This window comes from Tamandua tetradactyla, chromosome 1 (genome assembly GCF_023851605.1).
Source record: "Tamandua tetradactyla isolate mTamTet1 chromosome 1, mTamTet1.pri, whole genome shotgun sequence".
Taxonomy (NCBI): Eukaryota; Metazoa; Chordata; class Mammalia; order Pilosa; family Myrmecophagidae; genus Tamandua; species Tamandua tetradactyla.
The window spans coordinates 134,412,153-134,432,420 of record NC_135327.1 but is presented as its reverse complement, the minus strand read 5'-3'; the positions used below and the strand labels follow the sequence as shown (position 1 = coordinate 134,432,420).

Genomic DNA, 20,268 nt, shown 5'->3' with positions numbered 1-20,268 from the left:
CAGAGTTCTAACCTGCCATGCTGGAGACCTCGGTACGATTCCTGTGCCTGTCTATGCAATAAAAAAAAAAAAAGAAAGAAAAGAAATTATATTAGTTAAAAGATTCAAAAGTCTCATAAAGAGAAAAACAGGAAATCATTATGTACACTGAAAACAGCATAACTTTAAATTCTATCAGATGTTTATGGGAATTAAGTCAATCACTTGTGTGTTGACATGGAAAGGAAATATATTTTTTCATATATTTAAAACATTTTTAAAAATACATGAAATACTTAAAATATATTAAATCTTGTGTAGAAAGATAATGTTTTATAAAAGATCTTTAGCTTTTTTAACTCTCTGCTATTGGAAACACTTTCTAACTTGCAAACTAGTCAAATTTTATAGAGTTGTATTTATGTATTTATCAGAATGTATTTAAGGAAAGTCTGATTTTGAACTTATAATAATTAGCTTTACATTTTTTAAAAATTTTTTTCACAGATCCTATCCATTTTCCAGTGCCATTTATTTCCTTCTGATCATTTTTCAGATCTGCCCTCTATCAGTAAGTTAAAAAACACATTCTACTTTTCCCAGTAAGCACAATCACAGAATTTCTAATCACATGTTCACATATAAAGCCTACTACTTGGTTTATTTTAAGTGTTTTAAATAAAGAGAAATCTATTTCTAATAGTAGTTCTAAGCTTTCAACTGAACAATCTCATTTTTCAATTGATAAAAAATAAATACTTTTTTTGATAAGAGAATAAAGTGTCAGAAAGTGATTTAATGTTTTCTATTCAGGTAAGATCAAGTCTAATCCATACATATTTTATTATATTATCTCTTAAAACAAAATTTCATCTTGCTTGCTAAGTTACTGTCTTTCCTTCTAGACTCAGTTCCATTGACCATAAGCAGTCAAAATTGGCACCTTCATCATCTCAGCTCTCAAAATCTAGTAGAGTGACTGTCATAGAGGAGCTCACAGCTTTCTTAGAGAACTAAAAAGAATTCATAATATGAAACACTGGTTTAGGTAGTAGTGAGTAGGAAGATATGAAAAACAGTGCTCTTAGACCTCGATTTTTTTTATACTAAAGTCCAAAAATAAATTCCATCCTAGAAAGTTAATTTTTTTAACTTTAAGGATATGGAAAATTCACATGCATATTCACATAAAAATTTAGGAAATGGTATGGTGAATCAAATAAGTGATTAAAAATAACATGGTCTCCTTTAAAAGATACTAAATTTTAAGTCAGTACATCAGGCTTATTCTACGGTATCTACTGTTAACTGATCCTGTGACCTTTCAAACATCACTTAAATTCTTAGCCTAAGTTTTCTAATCTACAAATAGGCTAGTAATAATGGCACTATCCCTACCTGCCCATAAGAACTTTTATAAGGATCAATCATAATGAGTGATTAGCTATTAGTTTCAATTTCAAAGCACTTGCATTTCAATTGTTTGATGTGATTTTTACTTTATAAATGCTCTCATGCTACAGATAAGAAAACTAAATACTCATAAAAATAAAGTAACTTGACCACATCACGCAGCCAGTAACTAGCTGAGTTGGGATTCTCCAATTATCAATCTCATATTCTTTCCACTTTCTAAGTAGCCATCTAATGACCAGCTTGAAACATCGAGGGGATCAAAATGTTTAGAATATGAATTGTGACTCTCTCCCTCTATTTAGCCACCTTTAAAATGTGGACACCACTTGATTAAAAGAACATTAAATGAGAAGGTGCTTATGCTTATAAAATGTCTATTGTATGGTCTGAAATGCCCAGTATTCAAATTATGATCTCTCCTTGTGACAAAGATGGATTTTTCTTCTTAGAGAAGGAAGAGAAAGGCAAGAAACCTTGTTTGTAGTGAAGCTGTTGCTGCTTTATCAAAGGTAACTAGAACGACTCTAAAGTGAATTCATAGCAATATCAGCAAGAATGTATACATAAGAGAAGCATAGCTAAGATTATAACCTAGCCTTTTGATGGCTTATTGGCACATTTTGATATCAGTATTATTTTAAAGAAAGTGATTATAAACTTCTAATAGATTATTTACAACATTGTCTTCAATGTAGTGTCCTTTATATATTTGTAAATAAGAGCTCATTAATCTAAGCTAGTACTATCTTGAATAGAAGAGAGTGTTAGATAACTGTTTTCTCAAGGGTGATGAACAATGAACGAGTTAACCCATTACTATATTGACTTTACTGATACAATAAGTTAATTTGTTACGTGTGGATATCCGCTTTCACAGCAGAACAGCTGTTATTCCAAGTAATATAGATGATCCTACCCACCATAATACTGCATAACAGAAGTCCTACTGGACATTGTAAAGCTGGTTATATGGAAAGACACCTGAAGCGTCTAGCCATTTGAAAGCTGAAAGTAATAAAGACTCTGGTTTTAAAGATTAAACTCCTAAGAAGAGCACCAGGATTTTGTTTTTCATCCAGAGAACAAATTTTTAAGAAAAATGTTATTGTAATGGACTTTGTTGAAGATGAGATCTTAATAAATATGGTGCTTTAAAACATATCTAAGTAACAAAGATTTTTAAATGATCAGTTAAATCCTATTCCTTTAACTGCTTTGTGAAGCTATTTGAAAACAAGGGTAAAATTATGTTTGCTATATTCAGAGTACACCTGTTTTAAATACTATGAATCATACCATATGGATTATCAGAATTGCAAAAACCCAATTCCTTTGTTTCCAAAAACCTTAAGCTTAGAATCCATGAACTTGATTTCCATTAACTGGCTTTATACAAAAAGTGCCAGGGCAGGCAATGGTGGCTCAGTGGCAGAGTTCTTGCCTGCCACGCCAGGAGACCTGGGTTCAATTTCCAGTGCCTGCCCATGTTAAAAAAAAAAAAGTGCCAATTAAAGGACACATGACTATGAAAAGCAAAGAATGTGTAAAGAAACTGACAAAACCATGGCTCATAAGCATAAGCTATTTCAAACCATCATTACTTAGAACTGAAAATTCTTGACATTTTACCAGGTCCAGTGCCAAAGCTGAAGATTAAAATTTAAGATTCTAAATCCTCTATTCATCCTTCAGGTCATATAATTTTTTAAACTAATAATTTGATGACTTATTCTTTAAAAAATCATCCTAGTTAATTATACTAAGGTTCAAAACATATTAGAGAAGTCATGACATTACAAGTTAAAGGCTCCTTCCATGCGGGAGACCTGGGTTTGATTCCTGGACCATTCACCAAAAAACGAAACAAAACAAAACAAAAAAATGGTAAAATCTCCCTCTATCAGTCAGGTTTACTCTCCAGAATCAATCAGTATTAACTTCTTTTAGTTTTTCTTGTGGTTGCTGTTATAACATAAATTTTTATTTTATTTCTTGATTTATCAATTCAAAGCAGTTTGCATTTTTACCTTACTATAAAAGATAAACATTTTTCAAAAGACAACTTTACGTTTTCTCCTGTTTTAGATTGACTTTAGCTACATCAATGAACTTGTACTTGATACAATAATTATATTTTATTTTAATGCACATTAAGTGTGCCATCTATAATCATCTCACATTTCAACACTGTTATGCACCACAGTTTCAAAACAATGATTTCTCTCATCTTATTTTTTCTGTCTTCACTTTTGGAATATAGTCAGTCACCCCATCTCATTCTTTTAATTTTTCATTTTAATAGAACTCCTACAGAGATCACAGAAATGTACAGAATACAGAAATGTATTCATATACATACATACTTACATACAAATATGGTGAATGGATTAGAAATGGCTAGATAGAAAGATAGATAAATAGATGATTGATAGATAGACAGACAGACATAGCATGGCAATGACTTTTATAAGTTCTATCATATGTGAAAAAATCTTTAAACTGTCCTTACACTCTGTTGATATCCTGCCTACATAGCAGAATTCATCTTATCACCACCTTTGGAACTTTGAAAAAATTGTTCTATATATGTTATCCTTTGAGATGACAATGAGTATGATGTTTGCCTAATCTCTCATCTTCTGATAAATGGTACTGTATTTTTCTCTGTGTCTTTCAGGCATTCTCTCTATATTTGGAAATGTGATAGTTCACCAGAATATATCTATGCTATGTATAGGTCATTTTTGTAAATCTGTTTTTAGTGACTGGTGGGCCTGTACAATCTGAAGATTTCTATCTTTCTTTAGTTCAGGAGAAATTATCTAGAATTTTCCCCTATAGTCGATTCTCTCTTTCTCAAACTCCCATTAGAGCTCTTAGATATAATCTCAATGATTTTTTTTTTGTATGCTATATGGCGGGGCCACATTTCATTTTTTTTTTCCATGTAAGTATCCCATTATTGCAGCACCATTTGTTGAACATTTGTTTGTTTGTTGAAGAAGTACATGTGCAATCTCAATGATTTTAATATTTATCTTAGAAGCCTATAACATCAAGAGTCTCAAGGGAGCCCCAGAGTTACAGATAAGCATATCTTCCACCTCCCCAAACGGTCTGCAAATCCAGGGGCAGGAGTCCAAAAGGATCTCCCCATGTTAAGCTTAAAAATATCCATTCTCCTGTCTCTACATCACCACAGACAGGAATGACACTGGGAGCTGGAATTCCACACATTCACTCCTAGGAACATTCCACCATTTTCTTCTTCACCACTCCCACCCTCACCTTTCCGTCTCTATTTGGACTACAATAGATAAATAGGCCTTTAGTTACTATGAAAAATTCAAGATTCCCAATTTATCCATCAACTCCCAGGCTCTAATTCCCAAATGGGAGGGAATGAGGGAAGCTTACCACCTCATCATCACTCATCTGTCTATACGTACATACTATATCCTCTACTTCATTTTTCTCCATAAGACTTACTACCATCTGTAACAACAAGTTTTGGCTACCCTCTGAAGATTTAAGGGTGTAGAAATAGTGCCTGAAACAAAGGAGGTGCTCTCAGTAAGTATCCACTGAATAATATTTTTCTTTTGTCTTTTCATTCTATAATTTGGAAAAATTCTGGTCTTTATTTTCCAGACCATCAACTGCATCCATTTTTACCCTCACATGTCTATTTTTACCTACTGAAATTTCTGTGCAGTAATTACTGATGAAGAGTCCTCTTAATACTTTCTCAGGAAAATAATTATGAATTTTTATAAGCTCTTAATGTTTCCTGAACTAACCATTTTCTATGAGGTTCTTTTTAATCAGTTTGTCTAGATCCTTCATGTTAGTGTTATAATAGTTATAAATATGTAGTTCTGTTCTTTATTCAACTCATTATTTAAATAGGCAGTTGGTATAGGTTTTCTGTATTTATGGAGAACTCTGCCTCCACTTTCGTCATCTCACTGAATGAAAGGAAACAGGATGGCAGAGGACCAGTGTCCAAGTAAGGACAGCTAAACTCTGAGGGTAAGAGATTTAATGCATTTGATGCCTGGTTTGAATAGTGTTTTCTTTTCTTTGTCCATTGTTTTCTCCTTGGCATAACTTTATGGGAGAGGAACATTAATTTCTATTATGCTCCTATCCCCTAGGCCTTTGTCTTCTCACTAACCCTTTTATCTGGAGAACAATCTCAGGCCAGGGGCAAAAAAAGCCTGCCTCCACCGCTGTTTTCTCAATGAAGATTAGGAAAAAATTCTGTTATCCTACTTGTTCTCACTGCTGTTCTTTAATTTATTCCTTGGTCATTACACAGAACCCACTACTGCTTTCTATATTTTTTAGAAATTTGTGCACAGTAATTACGAATATTTTTTAGAATATCAGCCTCTCTGAGGCTCCCTCAGAAAGCTGCTTTTGTACTGGTTTCCTCAGCTCTTTTATGTTAGCTCCTTCCTATTTTCTTTCTATCTCATAAGAAGTCTTCAAAATGCCAACTTATGCTCATGGTGCTCTTTCACATTTTCTGAAAAAAATCTTATCTTTTGAAACATGAGAGATGAGAGTTTTAGAGAGAGGGGAGGGACGTGTGTACTCGGTGCTCCTTTTTAAAAGGAACCATGTGGCAGCCTTTATTTAGATTTTAGAAGTACAAAAGCTTTTGTTTGTTTTTACATGGGCAGGCACTGGGAACCAAACCCGGATCTCCAGCATGGCAGGTGCTGAGCCACCATGGCCTGCTTCAGAGTACAAAAAATTTTGCACTAAAAACAGCAAGCCAATAAAAAATTAATAATCCTTTTTTTGATAAAGTCTTTCAGCTATCCCACCATCAGGAATACCTTTACTTATTTTCTTTCTGCACAGATTCTAGCCTCCTGAAATTTGACATAGCTCTTGTCTTTGCCCACCAGCTCTTTTAAAACTCTTTCTTTCTCTTGGCTTCTCATTAAGAATAAGCATGTCCATCTACCTAATAGAGGTAGCCAGTTAAGCCATTTTCACCAACTGAAGTTGTTATTATTATTTTTTTTAATCATTTTGGCCACTTAAAATTGCTTTTTTTTTTTGGCATGCAGGCACCGGGAATCAAACCTGGGTCTCTGGCATGGCAGGCAAGAACTCTGCCACTGAACCTCCATGGTCTGCCCTTTGTTTTTAATAAGAGGCAAGTCTAATCCTTTTAATTCTTGAAAAGTGGCCATATTTTGTCAAATAAAATAACCAGTTTGAGCCAAAAGACTAATTAATATATGGGCCAAAATGATCCAAAAATAATAAGACAAAAAAACCCACACCTAATCCATTTTTACTCCTGTCATTTTGTTCATTATCAAAATTCTGAAAAGTGAGAAGTCATTTTCATGTTTTACAAATTTGCATAAGATTTGGGAGAATTATCACACATTAGGGACAAGCTTTTCAATCTCTTTCCCTAAATCTACCTTGCCCAAGGCTCCACACCATAAGAGAGGAAGTAAATTAACAACAGCAACAGTACTTTAGCCACTAATAAGGAAGCAAATATTTCCATGTCAGGAAGCAAGCCCAGAGAAGACCTGTATTGTAGAGATTTGTTGCATAAATAAACAGATAAGAAAAGATGAAGCTATAAACTCTCAGCATTAAAAATCTAGGCTTGGAGCCAGAGGCTTCTTAAGAGTTTTATAAAACAGTACATACCCTGATGACATGAGAAAGGCAATTAATTTAAAGACCACCCTCTCCACTGGGTCATCTAAGGTGTGTGTGTACTAGAAGTGGGAGGTTATTGGCAAATTGACAATTAGGTAGAACATTCCCTTCCTTGAAGCTTGTAGCTGAGTGTTGATATTTTCCCATCTTTCCCTGCAGATTGAGGAAAGGCTGGTCACAAGTAAATACAACACTAGTTCTAATGTGTTGATAATGAGAAAAATATCAGAGAAATTCTCCCAGTGTTTTCAAGGAATGATACCAGGGGTCAGTATCCTATTTTACCCACAGACTACAAAAGTAACAATATAGAAAATGTCTTGCATATAAACATCAAGTTGGATGTTTAAATTCATGTAAATTGAAATACCAATAAATACATGTAAGTTGAAATACCAAAAAATTTGACTAGTCCCTGTCCTCATCCTATATAGGAAAAACTCTTCATTTCCTCAATCCAGTACCTGAGGACAATTTGACCTAGAATGTGCCATCCTCTTTGGAGGATACAGAGAAGTGCATTTCCTCATGCATACATGTATTATTTTAGAGGTTGTGGTCATCCCCAAAGTTCTACCTTGCCTCTTTCATCAGAAGACCTCAAATCCACCCAGAGCTGTAAATTTTCAACCATGGGCCCCAAATAACACAGAAGTTTCCGAAACTGCCATTTGATTGACAAGATTAGGTAAAATACATTTGTAGAGTTCAAATTAGAACTTGGATTTTATTCTCCTCATGGATGAAATATTATAAATAATATAATAATACTACATTTCAAATAGCTTTTGATTGTTACTTCAGAACTCAGTCATTATAACTCACAAGTAAACATTAAAAGCCAGATCTGTTTAAAAGGGTAAGATTGTGCTGCAACGTACTGCAAATTCCAAAGCACTTCATATATTCAAAAAACATTTGTCATATAATTATTTCAGCTAATATTCCTATTAAGCAACTATGTCTAGGAGGGCATATTTTATTATTTTCATTTTTCAAATGTTGTCATCACTAGAGAAAATGCAAATGACTTGCCCAAGCTTTAGGGCCACTAAAGGTGATGCCTTCCTTTACCAATCAGCTAAGGAGGACCTCTGCCTGTTCCCATATTCCCAACCTCTTTCATGTCCAACCATGTGTGTTTAATTTTAAATACATTTCACGTTACCAACTCAAATACTTCCACTGCCGTGGAGATCTGTGATACTCCTACCCCTGCTCAATCATGGTTCACAACCATGCATTTGATACAAATTTGTAAAATGAAAGATCAAAGGTTTGATCACTCGAAGTTTCATAAAGCAGGATGCTCGCTGCACCTGCTGAATATGGAAAACTTTAATCTGACCCCTGTCTCTCCAACCTCACTGCCTCTTCTTTTCCTACCACTCCAACTAAGCTAGATTTATCCCCCTCGCCCTAATATGCTCCGTACTTTTCTGGACCAAATCACTCTGTTTTACATCCTTTACCCATTTTTTGAAATCATAATCATCCCTAAATTTTTAATTCTAGTGTTATTTTCTCCATGAAGCTTCTTCAATCTTACCCACCGGAAATTAGCACTTTCTATTCTGAAGTCCTAATATTTGCTCTTATTGCTCAGAGCTCTCATCACTTGGCCACACATTATATTTTCCTTGTGAATATCTTAATCTGGTCTAACACATTTTAATCACTTTAAGGACAGTGTTCATGTTTTAGTCATATTTATATCCCATAAAACATGCAGTAAATGTCTTCCATATAGTGGGTAGTCAAATAGTGTCTGTGGCTTAAATGTCTAATCACATGGTTTCCTTCGAAATTGCCACCAAAACAAACAAATATAAACATTTCATAAAATTAAAAGGTACTGTTTGAAGCCATTATTATTGTACATTCTTATCTAGACAGTATACTATGAGCAAAAACTTATCTTTTCAAAAAGTAAAAAGCTACACATATACTAGCAAAATACTTGTAATCTGATTTTACTCATTTTAAATACACATATTTCTTATGTTTCATCATAATATGTATCCAAATTAGCATAAAGGTTACCAATAATCAATACTTTTGTTATTATCATAACGCAGATTTAATTTACAACTACAGTATATAAGCCTGCTCTCTCAGGGATATTTAAGTCATACAATACTTAAAGGCCTGCTTTGAATTCCTTATTGGGTTGATTGCAGGCATAATGCAAGGACATCCCAACCAGCTGTCCTCCAGCGTCTCTGCCTTCTCATTCGTTAGGGGTATGGGATCTCTTAAAAAAATAAACACTTATTTTATTCCCCTAGGTCCTAAACCTCTTTCTTCGCACTTTATTTACATTATCTCATCAGCACTATGTTAATTCCTAACTCCAAAGTTCTTAGTTCTTCTAAACTTGGTGCTTTCTGTACACTCCCCCAACTCTCTATCTATTGAAATGCTACTTTCTTCAGGATGTTTAGGTTTTGAGTTAATATTAAATGTCTTACTAAGAATTAGCTTGCTATCCTCAACCTTGTCCTCATCTGCATCACTATTGGCCCATTTCCGATACCATGTATCAGGAAGATTTACTCAGTCTTGGTAATGTAAACTGTGATCCTTTTGAGAAAAGTGCCATCAATTCCAAAATTGCTCTAATCAATTCTTTATTTTGTGAACTGATTTACAATGTTATTAATGACTCTCAACTAATGAAAGAAGCATGCCCTCATTAAATATATGATTCATTAGCAGAGAAAGGGGATGTATAGTTTGAAAAAGTATATTCAATATTATATTTAAAAATATACCTAGAATTTGAAAATGACCACGATTTTTCGAACACAAATATAATACAGTAAAGAGTATCATTCTTAGTAGATATGAGCGATGTTTAAATGGCAAAGCAATATCAATGTGTACTAAAAAAATAGTGTCGATTTCACACATAAGGTGAATTTAGTAGATGCTTGGCTACTTAGCCTAGCTACTATGCATCTACTAATAATCTTCCAATTATTCCACATTTGTTTTATAAGCCAAGTTTATCAGAAATTGTGGCAACATTTTGGACTTACTCTTCAAGAAAAACATAGAAGAAAAAATTCTTATTTACTTCACTAAGCTCTTCTTTTCTGCCAACAGTTGGCAGGGAAGGCAAGATGGAAGGTAGGAAAGAGGAGAGGGAATAAGAGAAGAAAGAAAGAAACCATCCTATGTAACAAGAAATAAACTAAACATCATTTGTGGTATATGACAACATGGTTTAGGAACACGGACTCATAAATAAAGGCACTCACCTCGGTTAAATGAGGATTGGGATTAAAACCACAGAGGCTACAGACAGTGGTTTGACACTCAGTGCATGTATTAAAATTGGCTTTTTCTGGAACATGTAATAGAAGTTCAGTGGTATTGCAAAGAGGACAGATAGTTTTAGGAAGGCCTTGTACTGCAGTCTGTGCTGCAGATAAAGAAGATATTGGTGGCTGCTGAGATTTTCCAGCTCCTGTTTGTATTACTGATTTTGTAGGTTGTTGAGCTGAGGTTTTTCCTGGGCCAGGTTGTTGAGCAGAGGACTTTGCTAAACCAGGCTGTTGAGGTGAGGGCTTCATTGAGCCAGGCTGTTGAGGTGGAGGCTTTGTTGGGCCTGGCTGTTGAACTGTAGGCTTTACTGGACCTGGCTGGTGAGCTAGAGTTTTTCCTGTCCCAGGCTGCTGAGCCAGAGACTTTGATGGCCCAGCCTGGTGAGTTGGAGCCTTTGTAGGTCCAGGCAGTTGAGCTGGAGACTGTGGCACAGATTGTTGGGCTAAGGGTTTTGGTGTCCCCAGCTGCTGAACTATGGGTTTTGCTGACCCGGGCTGCTGAGCTGGGGGCTTTGCTGGCCCAGAAGGTTGAGCTGGAGGTTTTGCTGTCCCCGGTGGCTGAGCTGGGGGTTTTGTTGTCAGCATCTGAGGGGAGGGCTTGGCTGGCCCTGATTGTTGAGCTGGGAACTTTGCCGGCCCTGATTGCTGAGATGGGGACTTTGCAGGTCCATGATGTGGGATGGAAATTTTTTCAGGTCCAGGTTGCTGGGCAGGAGGTCTTCCAGGACTTGCTTGCTGAGCAGGTAGTTTAGATGGGCTCTGTGATGAGCTTTTAACTGATTCTCCCCTTACTATGTCTGACTGTTTAATCTGAGACCTGTATGGGTCTCGCTGGAGTGGCAATTTTGCCTGATCTGTCTGTAGAATCTGTGTAGGCCCCTGACTTGGCTTCCTTGTCCCCGGAGGTTGTGATTTAATTTTTTCTGGTTGCTGAGAAGATACTGATTTTGGAGAACCATCCTGCTGAAGTGGGGTCTTAACAGGCTCTTGCTGCTTAGGAACCGGCTTGGGCGATTGTTGTGATGGGGGTTTTATGACTCCTTCATGTTTTCCTTGTTCCTTCTGAGGTGTTTTTTGTTTCTTGGTAGTTTCTTCCTGTGATGCATCAGAGTCTGATATCAAATCAAAAGGGTTGAATTTATTTACCACAGAGGAAACAGCACTTAAAGGATTAACCTCTGAGAGGAAGCCAGGCATCATGCTGGACTTATGCTCTTCTTTAAAATCAGTTCTGGACTTAGATTCTTTCAAGCTAATAGTAGAAGGACTCCTTCCAGGCAATTTCTGCTCTGACCTCAAAGTATCTGCAGTTCTGCTTTTACTGAGACCAGGCTGAGCTGGATGCCCAGAGTCCGGTGGTTTCCCTGGTTGCTTTGGAGGATGACTACTATCAAACTCTTGTTTCCTAGAAGAATGAAAGGAAAAGAAGTGAAAATAATGTAAGTTATCTTAAATCAAAGTAATATTTTAAAAGCCATTGCTTTCTTATAGCCTCAAAACTATGAATATATAAATATAATTAGAATCAATTTTTGGTAAAATCCTGTAAATTATCAGAAAACTTTTATTACCTTTGTTACTTTCTTTTACATGGGTAGAGATTTTGAACAAGGAGTTAAAGAAAAAAAAATACTTGCTACCAAGAGTGATGAAAAATTAAAACATCCAGTTAGAAAATACTTAATAAAAAGAATAATTTACATTTAAACTTAATAGAATCTGATCATCATTAAAATCTAATTAAATATACAAACTCAATAAATCCATGTAGTATCATGTCTCAGCACCCACATGTTCACAGGGTGCATCTGTTTTTATATGAAGTTTGTAATCAAAGAAATTAGTTCCCCCAATCCTGGCAGCATTGAGAAATAGCAATATTTAGAAATATGGAGTTTGCAGCAACTTTTTCTTAACGACAATTTACATTACTTACATATAGTATACAATCTAGCATTAGGGGAGTTTAATGAGATTATGATGCCTTTGCAGGGACTCAGAGGAGATGGGTAATTTATTACTTCTACTCATATTTACAACCACAGATATGTGATCTGGGTACCACTTTACTAAAAAACACTTCTGATTATTAAAACATTTTATAAGAATTCTGGCTGAATCAATTATTTCTTTTAGCACTCTTTTGGGTCTCCCATACTTGGTAAGCATAACACCTCCACAACTGGTTTTCTTGCTAAAGCAGTTTCTAAAATAGAATCACCTTCAGATTCTAAAATGGATATAGAATGAGTCCATTTATATCTCAGAAGGTCTGTACATGAAGTGAAAATAATTTTAGAAACATTAATCTAGCATAAAACAAAATATGATATGTTCATCTATTCATTCATTCACTGTTATCCATTCATTTATGCATTCAATCATCAAATGTTCATCTACTAGTTGCCAGATTTAGTTTTATGATGCAAAGATGAGTTAACACATTGTGTTCACAGTACAGCTCAAAAGACACAGATCACATTTCAGTCACTTGCCTTTTTATCAGAACAATTCTTATGCCAAACAAGAATCACCAGAAGACCACAGTTAGCTAAGGCATCTTTACACTTTTTTTGTTCACTATTAAGCCAATATCTTCTCTTGGTAATTTTCATTTTCCACTCCCAGATGTTTGTGTTTTAATTTTACTTCCATAATTTTAGCAACTAAAATTAAGTACTAATTGTAGGGCAGTCTTTACACTTATATAGGTATTTTCAGACAGGGCAGATTCTATAATATAATAAAACTTAAATTTATTGAAAGTTCGTGCAAATGTAATTTCTTGTGCAAGCAACTTTCTTCCAATTTTGGCATTTACTGTTATCACAAATATTCAGAATTCACAGTTTACTTTTGCACTATCTTGTAGATAATTTGAATTAAGTGAAATAATATTTTCATGAAATCAGTGATTAATATGTTTCATGGTATTTTCAAGAGAGGATAATTTAGCGAAATTAAAGATCGGTTGTTTGTCTTCTGTTTATGGATAGATTTATTTGTCTCTATACAAAGAAGCCAACTCAATAAAATGCCCGAAATTAGTTATTAAGATAGTCACAGGGCATACTATGTCATAGGACTATGTAGTAGTCCTTAAGCCTGTGCCTTCATAGGGAGGCATACATTATATGAATTGAAAGTAGAACATTTCTAGAATAGTTCAAACATCTGAACAGTACATCTCTTTGAAAATAATCTATTTTGGATCATCTACTATGGCTCTCTTCTGACTTCATAGGGGAGGGAGCACAAAGGAAGGCATGTATAAAACAATGAAAATAGCTTCCCATAACTGGAAATATGCAGCAATTCATTTAAAAATTTATCTTAGACTTTTAGAAATACTTAGGGTAATATTTTAGTTCTCTGTTTAAGTAAAGACTTCAGAAATATAGCAAAACCTAAGTTAGCTTTTTTCTTCAGGAAATTGAAAGGACTATGAATTCTATTTGTCTTTTTATTAAAAATCACATTGTACAAGCATAGCCATTTTGTAGATTATTTTTTTCTTTCTGAGTCATTGTTATTTAGAAGGAGTAACGCTTTTCAGTTTCTTTCTAGTATATTTTGCATCTTCAACCTTGATTTATGCTCAAATATTGATGTCATTAGGGTAGTTTTCAAGACTTCATTCACATTAAGTACCAACTGATGTGAAATGGACAGTTCACAGTCTTGTCCATTAAAAGTAAATGTTTTCAAACCAAATTAGAGTCTTTAGAACTTTACTGTGATGATTTCTTATTGTAGCTGCTACAAAATCATTGTTTCTTTACCCTCGTTTCTTTTCCTATAGAGAAATGTCTTTGCCAAAATTAAAGAATGTATAATACAAAAAAAATACTTATAACCTGATTTCCCCCATAATTCTTACACAGCATGTCTTATCAGTTGAACATTTATCAGTAATGAATGGCTTATTTAAAAGTTAATGGGCATGAGTTTGGGCAAAAATATATATAAGTGACAAAAAACAACTATTTTAATTATTTAACTATAGTCATTTAAAATTAATCATATTTCCATTTTTTAACAATCCATCTAGTATATTTGCTTATGAATTAAAATAAATAATCAAAATTAATAGGTTAATTTTTACATTATTAAATCAATACCAATAATAGATAATATTGCAATTATATCAATAACTTTAACCAACAAAGTAGCAAACATTGAATAGAGTGATCATTACATTTCATTTTCTTATCTGAGGAAATAAGGGTACTTTCAAAATTAGAGATTACAACTAGCTTGCTGCCATTTAGGTGCACAGATAGATCTCAAGATACTTTAAGCATCTATTTGTTCTTTGCAAAGAGATGTCATTTTGAGAATTAGCTATTGGCAAAATAATTACACAATATAACACTCCATTCTTCCAAAACAGAATAGATTACCCATGTTCTCAGAGTTCCTGAAATGGTATCAGGACCTCATTAAATTAAATCAGGACCTCATAAATCAGGACAGGTTTTGTACTACATATAACTGTTGTAAATTGTCTACAATGATTAAAAAATCTAGGGTCATTTTCTCTGTAACCTCTCTCCTTCTACTTCTAACCTGTAACTGCCCATGCTTAATGCTACCTCCTTTTTCATTTACTGTCTTCATCCAAAGATTGGAATTTTCCTCTCATAGGTTAGCAGAAAAAAATATCTCAGTACAAATAAAGTAAATATGTATGTGACTGTAAGAATATGAAAGCAACTGTATTGTCAAAATTCTTAAAAATGTAGCACAACAGGCATGAGACTTTATAGTGCTGAGTCACATAAACTTTTTATAATATTTTAAATATAAACAACCTTAGGAATATCTATTCACTTTTGAACAACAGAGGATTTGGGGACTTAGAGAAACTAAGAGGCTAATTCAAGGTCATAAAACCAGTTAGATACAGAAATTTGATGCTCAGACTACTGGCCAAGGAGGGATTTCCACTGCATCACACTGATTTCTTTACAAGAAAAAGAATATAGATATATCAAAATAAATAATAAAAATGAATAATTCAACATACAAACTCTCTGTGGTCATCACTGGCAATGCCATCCTTTGTTGATATTGATATTACAGATTAATAGCCCAACAAAACCATCCCTGTCAATTTTTAATTGATCCTCACAATAACTCTATACAACAGGTAAGAAAGATACTACTTGTCTTATTTAGAGGCAAGGAAACTGAAGCACAGACTGTTTGAGAAGCATTTGCAATTTCCTTTTAGTTGGTTAAAATCAATTAGCAATAAGCAATAAGCCAAGAACTCAAGTCTCTGGGCTCACAACCCTTATTTATTAAAAAAAAAAAAAAATCAAACTCAACTATTTCTAATCACACCACTTAACCTCTTAAAACTTCAAATTCAGGATGACTCCTAAAATCTAAATGATAAAACAAATGCTTCCTGGGTAATCACATATGGGGATTATAACTTTCCAAAAGCTAGGCATATTTTATACAAGTCTTTCTGTAAAATCTAAAACGGTTGTAAAAATCAGAAACTTGTTTATTTTTGAGTATTTGAATGGCGCTATCAAAGATAACTCTTTAGACCACAGACTATCTATTAATAAGAATTCTACCATCACAGAATTGTCAGTGGAGAGCTGTAAAAGTATACTATCTAGTACAAATTCTGCACAAAACACCATAGATTTATAGACCCAGTAATATTTTTCAGCCACCCTCTGAAGAGGAGAAAAGTTAGGCATTTAGAAAAGCTCACACTTGTTATTTGTAACTAGTATGCTACACCTGTTGCTCGAGCCTCTTAGGAAAAATTATAGAAGAGCTGGCATACATTTTTTAAATTATTGTACCTTTGTATTATCCTATGAAAAGCTATTCAATCAAGATTCAGAATGCTTTCCAAGTTTTCATCAAACAGAGGAAAACAAGGCATAGCATAAACTGTACTTTTAGTATAATAGACAAGGAAGGCTTTATACCAAAGAAAAACCCACTTATATTTCTAGTTTAAAAACACAGAAAAACATATTCAGTGTAAAGAGTTAGTTTTTTAGTGGATGTAGTTTCCTTTAAAAATCAAAAAGTGTTTTCCCTTATAAATTTTAAGCATTTAAAATTATCTGTGAAAAATACTTTCACTATCTATAAAGTAGTTTAAAACACTTCTCCTAAAAATAATGAAAATAATATTACAGTTATTTCACAATTTTATATGTATATATGGATATGATAGTGACTATACTGATTGTTTAGTAGAAGAGAAGAATCCACTTCTACATATCCTGGTCTCTTGTATATCCAATATCTCAAGGGAAAATTGTAGGTTTCCCTTAAATTCTCATAAAGCAGGAACGCTTTCAGTACCACGGACAGAGAGAACTGCACTCTGGGGAGGGTGCGAAGTTAAGGGTTTGTTTACAATAATAAAAGCAAGCAAGCACAATGATTATACCCTCTTAGCAGTCTAATCAGAAAACAACTAATTATTGAAATGAAGAAAACTGGAGTGAGACAGGAAGATGAATATGTTAATATTGCAGATTAACTTACAGTTGTCTTTGCAAGTTGTCATTTGTTTGTCTTTAAAAGTATGTATTGAGAATTAATTTTAAGATATACAATTTACATGTTCGTCCATAAACTGATATATATATATATATATTTAAAAGAGTAGTGGTTTAAAGAAATAGCATATGCTAATTCAGAACTACATGCATAGCACCTGCTCTGCTGTGGCCATACCATCTGTTTAATGCCACAACATATTTTAGGGTCCCTCAATGAATATAAAAGGTATATATTCCTCCTAAATTTTCTACCTAAATAGCTTCTTTTCTCCTCTGGGGGTGGGGAAGTAAGCCAAATCACCTCCAGGGGAATTAAAGTCATTGTCACAGAAATAATTAGACATAATTCAAAGAAAAAAAGACCACGAAATGCCTAGGAGAAGGTTTAAACAGAGACCGGTAAACACCCAGGTCTATCCATTTCCCAACACGTCTGTGTAGTATTAATGGAAGACTTCCAGATTAGTAAAACACTGGAGGGCGTCTCTCACGCCACCCTAAAGGGAAAAGGTTCCCAAAGGCCAAAAATCACAACCTAAAATCGCAATTTCAAGAATGCAACCCTTGACTATCCCACCAGGAACTCTACAATACATCATTTTCATTCCGCACATCAGAAGGCTTATGATCTCCTTATCGCCACCTCATTAAGGAGAATAAATGAAAGGTGGCGACATATATGTAGACTGGCACAAACTGACTGGCACATATGTGCACGGGACGCTGCACATATATGCCCGGACATATACATCATGCTGTGCGTGCCTGTGCAAGGAAGGCTGCTCCGCAGTGGCCTGGGGAACGCTTCCCTTGGGCAGTCCCTGCGCCCTTGACATGACAGCGGCGATCTGTCTCCTCTCCTCCTCGCTCAGCTGGCTTAGATCCGCCTCCATGCCGGTCGGGATCGCAGTGTGCAAGGGGCTCCCCGCCCCATCAGTCCCTCCTCGGGCCGCTGCCGCCGCCGCCGCCGCCGCCAGCCCTTCCGGGAGCCCTTCCCCTTCCAAGCTCGCCTCGTTGCCCATGGCTCAGACAGGCTCCGGGCCGCGGCGCTCCCTCTCTGAGCTGCGTCCCAGTCTGGAAGCCCGCGGCCCGAGGAGCTACCGGCGTCCAGGTCCGCCGCGGGGCGTGCGAGCGGCCGCGTCCCTGGGTTCGGGACCGGGTACTGAGGTCCAGAACGACAGGCGGGGATTAGTCCCTCTTGCAGGAGATGCCTGCGGTCGGTGTCTCCTCCATGTTGGACAGCGCCAGGCAACCTTTGCAGAAGACGCCTCCCGGACGCCGCCTCAGCGCCTGGAGCTGGGTAGAAGCAGATCTGAGCGGTGCCAGCCGGGCGCCGTCCGCCCCGCCCACCGCGCCCCGCCCCTCCGCCCGCGCCCTCGGAGTGCGCATGCCCGCCTGGGAACAGGTGATGCCCGCGCCCCGCCCATCCTGTTGGGCGTAGATCTATCTTCTTCCTCAAGCTCAGCACCGATTTAAAGGAGCCCAGCGAGAGGGCAGCTGAAAGCCGGACGACCGAGCCGGTGTTTCTTTCAGGCATGTTTCAGGATGCCTCCAACGGGAGTTTCAATGGACTAGATTCAAGGGGGACGGGTGGGCAGGAGGGGGACTGTCTGTTTCCAGCTTTGATTCACGGGATTTGTAGTTTACGTTTTCTTTCTTTACCTTTTTTTTTTTTTTTTTTTTGAAAGCTGTAAAAGATCCTAGGAAAGGTTTCAGATAGCCTGAGATTGACAGGAGAGAACTCTGATAACTGACATTTCTCAAAAGAAGCTACAAAACAGCTCTTTTCACTTAGAAATTCCCTAAAACAGTAAGATTAAGCTATTTAAAGTGATTCATAAGTGAACATGTACGGTTTCTGACTCCTACTTCGTGTTGTTCTCTAAACGGACTACACCAATGTAAGGGATTAAGAATTGTGGACCCGAGCTACTTGTGGTAAAATCTAGATTGCAAGATATTAAAATGTTATTGTAGTGTGAAACGTTGAGAACATTGAGTTCAGTTTCTTCTTTGTACAAATTTTATGACAGAAAAGAGAAGTAAATTAACTTGTATAAATTCGCATAGCTAGTTAGCAGCAAAGACATAACTAGTGACTACTCTTTCAAACCCACCCCTTACCTGCATACCACCTACTCTCACACACTCTTTCTTGCTTTTACATTTTTTAGAAGGGTTTATTTTACTTCAGCACTAGATCTGTTACCTCACTTTTGAAAGCTTCCCTTCTTCACAAAATGGACTTAATGAAAGTCCCAAGTGTTAAGGATGAAGAAAATCAAAAGCTGGCAATTGGGGAATACCTGAATCAAATAAAAATGAGTAATTTGCTCAGTAAATAAGTTTCCAAGTTTTTGCACTAGTGAATCATTATAATAGTTTGATATTGTGCATTCACTTGTATCAATTTTAACAATTTGTGACTACATACACTGCTTTTATGAATGAGTGATGATCAGGTCACATTACAGATTGAGTTCCTACAAAACTTTCCCTAACTTTGCTTCTCTCATAAGGCATTGAGTTGTGACTTCTGCAGTTAAAACTATGAAGTCATCCATTCAAATAAAGAAGAGGATGTTCTCAGTTAGAACAAACAAATCAAGTTGAGGCAGCCTAACTTTTTTCTGATGGACACCTTTTAGAGGCAAATACAATAGGGTAACACAATGTCTTAGTTTGCTAAGCTTTTAGACAAATTATACATAAATTGTTGGTTTAAACAATGGGAATATATTGGTTTACGGTTTCAGAGACTAGAAATCCAAATTAAGGCACAATGGCATGAATTCTGGGGTTGGTAGCATTCTGGTGCTGGCTGGCTGGCAATCCTTGAGTTCCTTGGCTTTCCCTTCATATGGCAACAGAATCTCTTGCAGACTCTGTTGACTTCCAACTCCAGTTCTTCTGGGTCTGAATTTCTTCTGTTTATGGAGGACTCTAATAGTCCAGATAAAGGTCAACCCTCATTCAGCTGAACCACACCTATGAAAATAACATACAACTAAAATAACATCTTTAAGAGATCCTGTTTTTAATGGGTTCAAGCCCACAATAATTTGGACTAAGATTAAGAACATGCATAATTAGGGCACATAATTCAGGGCCTGCCATCTGGCCACCAAAAAGACATGTTTTTCCCACATCCAAAACCCATCCATCCAAAGCCAGTATCTCAAAAGTCTGAAGTCCCTTCAATATCAACTCTAAATGCAAAGACTCAGCAAAATTGTTTCTGGGTGTAGTCCATCCTGGGGCAAAATTCCTTTCTATCTCTGAACCTGTGAAACCTA

At 35.8% G+C, this 20,268-nt stretch overlaps 1 protein-coding gene across 1 annotated transcript in view; it reads right to left on the bottom strand.

The window, feature by feature from the left end:
• Positions 1 to 18,100, bottom strand: part of PCLO (piccolo presynaptic cytomatrix protein) — a 440,945-nt gene extending 422,845 nt beyond the window's left edge. Inside the window, exons 1-2 of the mRNA XM_077151839.1 lie at positions 17,738 to 18,100; positions 10,359 to 11,829 (exon numbers count right to left, since the gene is read on the bottom strand). Of these exons, the coding sequence (XP_077007954.1) occupies positions 10,359 to 11,829; positions 17,738 to 17,994 (1,728 nt within the window). The 5' untranslated portion in view covers positions 17,995 to 18,100. The remainder of the gene's footprint in view (positions 1 to 10,358; positions 11,830 to 17,737) is intronic.
• Positions 18,101 to 20,268: the final 2,168 nt, after the last annotated feature.